We start from the raw sequence: 7,873 nt of genomic DNA on the forward strand, positions 1-7,873 counted from the left end.
TAAATGACAAAAGGACGATAGTGCGAGACAAAATGAAAGAAAGAAAGACTTGGATTTATATCGCGCCTTTCATGACCACCGGACGTCGCAAAGCACTTTACAGCCAATGGAGTATTTTTGAAGTGTAGTCACTGTTGTAATGTGGGAAACGTGGCAGCCAAAATGCGCACAGCAAGCTCCCACAAACAGCAATGTGATAATGACTAGATAATCTGTTTTTATTATGTTGATTGAGGGATAAATATTGGCCAGGACACCAGGGATTACTCCCCTGCTCTTCTTTGAAATAGTGCCACGGGATCTTTTACGTCCACCCGGGAGGGAAGACGGGGCCTCGGTTTAACGTCTCATCCAAAAAACGCACCTCCAACAGTGCAGCGCTCCCTCAGCATTGCCCTGGAGTGTCAGCCTAGATTTGGTGTTCAAGTCCCTGGAGTGGGATTTGAACCCACAACCTTCTGGCTCAGGGGTGAGGGTCGACCCACTGAGCCACAGCTGGCACTGTAATGAAGACGAGTGAAGAAAGAAAAGGTGGGTCCAGAGGAGGTAAGCATGAAAAATCTGGCAAAGAGAAGGCTCCTGTGGCCTGGGAATGTGGCAGAAGAAAGGAGGGTAGCCCCCTGGGGTGTGGACATGAGCAGTGAGTTCAATAACTTGAGATCTGAAGCCACAGCCTCCGTTCTCTCTCTGACAGCAGTTGCTTGTAAGGGGTGGGGGTAGGGGTGGCTGTTCTAGAGCCCCTGGGAGAGGTGTGGGTTGGTGCTGGGGTGGAGAGCCTTCATTGGTACACAGCCGCCGAACTGATCCTCATCCCTGGGTCCCACCTGCCTTGCTGTAACCACACTTCTGGGCCACGGCAACCCTCTCTGCTTTGTTAGGTTGGCCATGCTTCCTTCCCCACGTAAAAGATCCCATGGCATTATTCGAAGAAAAGCAGGGGAGTTATCCCCTGGTGTCCTGGGGCCAATATTTATCCCTCAGTCAACATCACTTAATCAGATCATCTGGTCATTTGTGTCATATTGCCATTAGTGGGCTCTTGCTGTTTACAGATTGGCTGCTGCATTTGCCTACGTTACAACGGTGACTAAATTCAAAAGTAATAAATTGGCTGTGACGCGCTTTGAGACATTCCAGGGCCGTGAATGGTGCTATATAACATTTAAGCAGAGGCTTGATTCAGGCACGAGGGAGAAGGGAATAGAAGGATACGATCGAAGGGTTGGGTGGAGGCTCGCGTGGAGTATAAGCACTGGGTAGTTGTGCCGAATGGCCTCATTCTGTACTATAGATTCTATGTAATAAATTCATTTCCATGTCTGCATCCGCAGTGGGTAATGCCTGTATCGATTTGCAAGGCTGTAATTGCACCCTCTTACCAATGGAGGGCGCCCTCTACTGCACTGCATTTGCTGCTCATGCCACAGTCTGTCATCATCATCATCATCATCATCATAGGCAGTTCCTCGAAACGAGGGTGACTTGCATCCACGCCAAAAAAGGGATGAGTTCACCGGTGTTTCAATGAAGGACCTAATATTCAAGGTCCTTAACTACATATTGAAGGATGGAAAGATGCCTGTGCGTGGATTTTTTTAACGTGTGGTGGCCGTTGCACACCAGCCACCACACGGGCTTGACAGAGCTAGGTCTTGGTCCAGTGGCAAGGATTACCCAGGACGACTGGAGATCTGCTCTGCTGCACGGACCTAGTGCGCGCACACAGCGCAGTGTGGGCTGGCCCGTGCTGCCCCTGGGCCCTCGCCTCTTCTGGGCCCCGAACCTGAGCCTCCCCTGGGCCCCGGTCACGTCACTCTAGAGTCTCTCGCCGCTCCTTCGCCCCGACCTCGCCGCTCTTGCTATATCTGCCCTCGCTGCAATCACCGACCTGGACCTTGATGACGTCCCTCTTCGCTGCAGTCTGTACACTGGAGCTCAGTGGTTAGCTCACCACCTCTGTTCTGACAGTATTTGTGATCCTGTGGATCTCCATGTTACCCCCGCCTTCCTCCCATTCCCACTGTGACCCCTGTGACCCTGGCCTCGTACTCTCTTCCAACAAAGCTCAGCGCAAGCTTCAGGAACATTCTCCTCCGGCCTGAACATGGACTGAAGTAACTTCCAACATATGCTACCCCCTCTCTGTAAAAGCCGTTCACAGCTGGCCCCCATTTCCCCAGGCCTCCCATTATTTGCGATTCACCTCTTTTACTTCAATGCTTCTGCCTATTACTTCACTTGATGGTCTGTTGCATCGTTCCACATATGCTTGTGTGTGGTTTTATATATATATATATATATATTCCCCCTCCTGTTTTTTTCTGGATATATTAATGTTCATGTCAGTCTGTTACTTTTAAGTTGTTATCGGTCTGCACTCAGATCATTAGCCTGTCTTCTGCCATATGAACAGGAGTAGGCCCATCCTACTATAACTATAACTAAAACCACCTATTTCCACCTCCATAACATTGCCTGCCTCCGCCCCTGCCTCAGCTCATCTGCTGCTGAAGCCCTCATCCATGCCTCTGTTACCTCTAGACTTGACTACTCCAACGCACTCCTGGCTGGCCTCCCACATTCTACCCTACGTAAACGAGAGGTGATCCAAAACGCGGCAGCCTGTGTCCTAACTCGCACCAAGTCCCGCTCACCCATCACCCCTGTGCTCGCTGACCTACATTGGCTCCCAGTTAAGCAACGCCTCGATTTCAAAATTCTCATCCTTGCTTACAAATCCCTCCATGACCTTGTCCCTCCCTATCTCCTCCAGCCCCACAACCCCCCAAGGTGTCTACGCTCCTCTAATTCGGTCCTTCTGAGCGTCCCTGATTAGAATCGCTCAACCATCGGTGGCCGTGCCTTCAGCTGCCTGGGCCCCAAGCTCTGGAACTCCCTCCCTAAACCTCCCCACCTCTCTACCTCCTTTAAGATGCTCCTTAAAACCTTTCTCATCTGCCGTAACTACTTCTTGTGTGGGTTGGTGTCAAATTTATTTGATTTTGTTCATTAACACTGCTGTGAAGTGCCTAAGTACATTTTACTATGTTAAAGGCGCTATATAAATACAAGTTGGTGTTGTTATCCCTCGGGCCTGTTCCGCCTCTCCGCAGATGTGCACTGACCTACCCGAGTGTTCCCGGCATTTTCCGCTTTTGTTTCTTTTCCCGGAGCCCCAGCATTTTGCTTTGGACTTGGCTGATATCCAGTTTGAGAAGGTGAAGCGGGAATATGCCGGCTGCATTGTCATCCTCTCCCTCCCCACCCTGTTTACACACGCTTGTGCTAAGGTCTTGACGCATAGTGACAAGAAGTTTTCGGGATCTTATCTCTTCAAACTCTCCAGCCTAGAACACGTGATCCCCCTCCTCGCCCTCACATGCCTGTGTCCGTGGTCTGAGCAGTGTGTTGACCACACTCGTACCTGACCAGGTACAGTGCTGTTCTCATATTTCACCTTGGAATCTCTTTTAAAACTGACCTCACGCCAGCTGGATTTTATTTTTAATGACAATCTCCAAGTATTTCAGAAACCAGTGCAGTGCCGAGAGCTGATGTGATGCAGTAAAATGACTTTATCTTCTCTGCAGCATACAGGAGGCTCGACGGAACTACCGAGTGTTGTAGCAACAACAGCCTTGTGGATATTTGCTTCTCTTACCGTGGCAACTTGCAAATCCCCCAGGTGAGGCACTTCAGACTGCACTAAGCAGTTGTTTAACAAACACACTGTGTTTTGATTGCCACAGAAATCCACATCCTGCTATCTTTATACAAAAAGTCAGTGTTTCCACGGGCAATATTGTGGCTCGATTGCAAGGAAAAAATTTAAATGGAAAAGATTTGAATAAGTGGAAAATGCTGGTTTGGTGATGACCACTATCGAGATCTGGCCCCAGCCTTTCCGGTGAGATTATAAACCCAGCAGTAGCACATTGAAAGTGAATGGGTCAGTCCTGGCATTAATTGACACAATGCAACACTTGGGCTTTTAACTTTACAATATCTAGTGAGCGATACAATGGGTACAGTACAGTGTTGGGTGCAGTTTATACAGTGGGTATAATACCCCCTCTTTTCTCTCTCCTTCCCCCCCCCTCTCTTCCCCCCCCCCTCTCTTCCCCCCCCCTCTCTTCCCCCCCCCCTCTCTTCCCCCCCCCTCTCTTCCCCCCCCCTCTCTTCCCCCCCCCTCTCTTCCCACCCCCTCTCTTCCCCCCCCCCTCTCTTCCCCCCCCCCCCTCTCTTCCCCCCCTCTCTTCCCCCCCCTCTCTTCCCCCCCCTCTCTTCCCCCCCCCCTCTCTTCCCCCCCCCTCTCTTCCCCCCCCCCTCTCTTCCCCCCCCCTCTCTTCCCCCCCCCCTCTCTTCCCCCCCCCTCTCTTCCCCCCCCTCTCTTCCCCCCCTCTCTTCCCCCCCCCCTCTCTTCCCCCCCCCTCTCTTCCCCCCCCCTCTCTTCCCCCCCCCTCTCTTCCCCCCCCCTCTCTTCCCCCCCCCCTCTCTTCCCCCCCCCTCTCTTTCCCCCCCTCTCTTTCCCCCCCCTCTCTTTCCCCCCCTCTCTTTCCCCCCTCTCTTTCCCCCCCCTCTCTTTCCCCCCCCCTCTCTTTCCCCCCCCCTCTCTTTCCCCCCCCCTCTCTTTCCCCCCCCCTCTCTTTCCCCCCCCCTCTCTTTCCCCCCCCCTCTCTTTCCCCCCCCTCTCTTTCCCCCCCCCTCTCTTTCTCCCCCCCCCTCTCTTTCCCCCCCCCCTCTCTTTCCCCCCCCCTCTCTTTCCCCCCCCCTCTCTTCCCCCCCCTCTCTTTCCCCCCCCTCTCTTTCCCCCCCCCCTCTCTTTCCCCCCCCCTCTCTTTCCCCCCCCCTCTCTTTCCCCCCCCCTCTCTTTCCCCCCCCCTCTCTTTCCCCCCCCCTCTCTTTCCCCCCCCTCTCTTTCCCCCCCCCTCTCTTTCCCCCCCCCTCTCTTTCCCCCCCCCTCTCTTTCCCCCCCCCTCTCTTTCCCCCCCCCTCTCTTTCCCCCCCCCTCTCTTTCCCCCCCCTCTCTTTCCCCCCCCCTCTCTTTCCCCCCCCCTCTCTTTCCCCCCCCTCTCTTTCCCCCCCCTCTCTTTCCCCCCCCTCTCTTTCCCCCCCCTCTCTTTCCCCCCCCCTCTCTTTCCCCCCCCCTCTCTTTCCCCCCCCTCTCTTTCCCCCCCCCTCTCTTTCCCCCCCCCTCTCTTCCCCCCCCCCCTCTCTTTCCCCCCCCCTCTCTTCCCCCCCCCCTCTCTTCCCCCCCCCCTCTCTTCCCCCCCCCTCTCTTTCCCCCCCCCCCTCTCTTTCCCCCCCCCTCTCTTCCCCCCACCTTTCTTCCCCCCACCTTTCTTCCCCCACCCTCTCCCCACCCTCTCCTTCCCCACCCTCTCCTTCCCCACCCTCTCCTTCCCCATCCTCTCCTTCCCCATCCTCTCCTTCCCCATCCTCTCCTTCCCCACCCTCTCCTTCGCCCCCCTCTCCTTCCCCCCCCTCTCCTTCCCCCCCTCTCCTTCCCCCCCTCTCCTTCCCCCCCTCTCCTTCCCCCCCTCACCTTCCCCCCCTCTCCTTCCCCCCTCTCCTTCCCCCCCCTCTCTCTCTCCCCCCCTCTCTCCTTCCCCCCCTCTCTCCTTCCCCCCCTCTCTCCTCCCCCCTCTCTCTCTCCCCCCCTCTCTCTCTCCCCCCAATCTCTCTCCCCCCCAATCTCTCTCCCCCCCAATCTCTCTCCCCCCAATCTCTCTCCCCCCCAATCTCTCTCCCCCCCAATCTCTCTCCCCCCAATCTCTCTCCCCCCCAATCTCTCTCCCCCCCAATCTCTCTCCCCCCCAATCTCTCTCCCCCCAATCTCTCTCCCCCCCAATCTCTCTCCCCCCAATCTCTCTCCCCCCCAATCTCTCTCCCCCCCAATCTCTCTCCCCCCCAATCTCTCTCCCCCCCAATCTCTCTCCCCCCCAATCTCTCTCCCCCCCAATCTCTCTCCCCCCCAATCTCTCTCCCCCCCAATCTCTCTCCCCCCCAATCTCTCTCCCCCCCAATCTCTCTCCCCCCCAATCTCTCTCCCCCCCAATCTCTCTCCCCCCCAATCTCTCTCCCCCCCAATCTCTCTCCCCCCCAATCTCTCTCCCCCCCAATCTCTCTCCCCCCCAATCTCTCTCCCCCCCAATCTCTCTCCCCCCCAATCTCTCTCCCCCCCAATCTCTCTCCCCCCCAATCTCTCTCCCCCCCAATCTCTCTCCCCCCCAATCTCTCTCCCCCCCAATCTCTCTCCCCCCAATCTCTCTCCCCCCAATCTCTCTCCCCCCCAATCTCTCTCCCCCCCAATCTCTCTCCCCCCCAATCTCTCTCCCCCCCAATCTCTCTCCCCCCCAATCTCTCTCCCCCCCAATCTCTCTCCCCCCCAATCTCTCTCCCCCCCAATCTCTCTCCCCCCCAATCTCTCTCCCCCCCAATCTCTCTCCCCCGCAATCTCTCTCCCCCCCAATCTCTCTCCCCCCCAATCTCTCTCCCCCCAATCTCTCTCCCCCCCAATCTCTCTCCCCCCCAATCTCTCTCCCCCCCAATCTCTCTCCCCCCCCAATCTCTCTCCCCCCAATCTCTCTCCCCCCCAATCTCTCTCCCCCCCAATCTCTCTCCCCCCCAATCTCTCTCCCCCCCAATCTCTCTCCCCCCCAATCTCTCTCCCCCCCAATCTCTCTCCCCCCCAATCTCTCTCCCCCCCAATCTCTCTCCCCCCCAATCTCTCTCCCCCCCAATCTCTCTCCCCCCCAATCTCTCTCCCCCCCAATCTCTCTCCCCCCCAATCTCTCTCCCCCCCAATCTCTCCTCCCCCCCAATCTCTCTCCCCCCCAATCTCTCTCCCCCCCAATCTCTCTCCCCCCCAATCTCTCTCCCCCCCAATCTCTCTCCCCCCCAATCTCTCTCCCCCCCAATCTCTCTCCCCCCCAATCTCTCTCCCCCCCAATCTCTCTCCCCCCCAATCTCTCTCCCCCCCAATCTCTCTCCCCCCCAATCTCTCTCCCCCCCAATCTCTCTCCCCCCCAATCTCTCTCCCCCCCAATCTCTCTCCCCCCCAATCTCTCTCCCCCCCAATCTCTCTCCCCCCCAATCTCTCTCCCCCCCAATCTCTCTCCCCCCAATCTCTCTCCCCCCCAATCTCTCTCCCCCCCAATCTCTCTCCCCCCCAATCTCTCTCCCCCCCAATCTCTCTCCCCCCAATCTCTCTCCCCCCCAATCTCTCCTCCCCCCCAATCTCTCTCCCCCCCAATCTCTCTCCCCCCCAATCTCTCTCCCCCCCAATCTCTCTCCCCCCCAATCTCTCTCCCCCCCAATCTCTCTCCCCCCCAATCTCTCTCCCCCCCAATCTCTCTCCCCCCAATCTCTCTCCCCCCCAATCTCTCTCCCCCCCAATCTCTCTCCCCCCCAATCTCTCTCCCCCCAATCTCTCTCCCCCCCAATCTCTCTCCCCCCCAATCTCTCTCCCCCCCAATCTCTCTCCCCCCCAATCTCTCTCCCCCCCAATCTCTCTCCCCCCCAATCTCTCTCCCCCCCAATCTCTCTCCCCCCCAATCTCTCTCCCCCCCAATCTCTCTCCCCCCCAATCTCTCTCCCCCCCAATCTCTCTCCCCCCCAATCTCTCTCCCCCCCAATCTCTCTCCCCCCCAATCTCTCTCCCCCCCAATCTCTCTCCCCCCCAATCTCTCTCCCCCCCAATCTCTCTCCCCCCCAATCTCTCTCCCCCCCAATCTCTCTCCCCCCCAATCTCTCTCCCCCCCAATCTCTCTCCCCCCCAATCTCTCTCCCCCCCAATCTCTCTCCCCCCCAATCTCTCTCCCCCCCAATCTCTCTCCCCCCCAATCTCTCTCCCCCCCAATCTCTCTCCCCC

At 57.1% G+C, this 7,873-nt stretch overlaps 1 protein-coding gene across 1 annotated transcript in view; it reads left to right on the forward strand.

Annotated features, from left to right (window-relative positions):
• The window catches only part of mbtps2 (membrane-bound transcription factor peptidase, site 2), a 65,206-nt gene that overhangs the window by 24,522 nt on the left and 32,811 nt on the right, over positions 1-7,873 (forward strand). The window contains exon 8 of the mRNA XM_070892775.1: positions 3,591-3,685. Within this exon, the coding sequence (XP_070748876.1) occupies positions 3,591-3,685 (95 nt within the window). The remainder of the gene's footprint in view (positions 1-3,590; positions 3,686-7,873) is intronic.

The sequence above is a fragment of the Pristiophorus japonicus genome, chromosome 11 (assembly GCF_044704955.1).
Source record: "Pristiophorus japonicus isolate sPriJap1 chromosome 11, sPriJap1.hap1, whole genome shotgun sequence".
Classification (NCBI taxonomy): Eukaryota; Metazoa; Chordata; class Chondrichthyes; family Pristiophoridae; genus Pristiophorus; species Pristiophorus japonicus.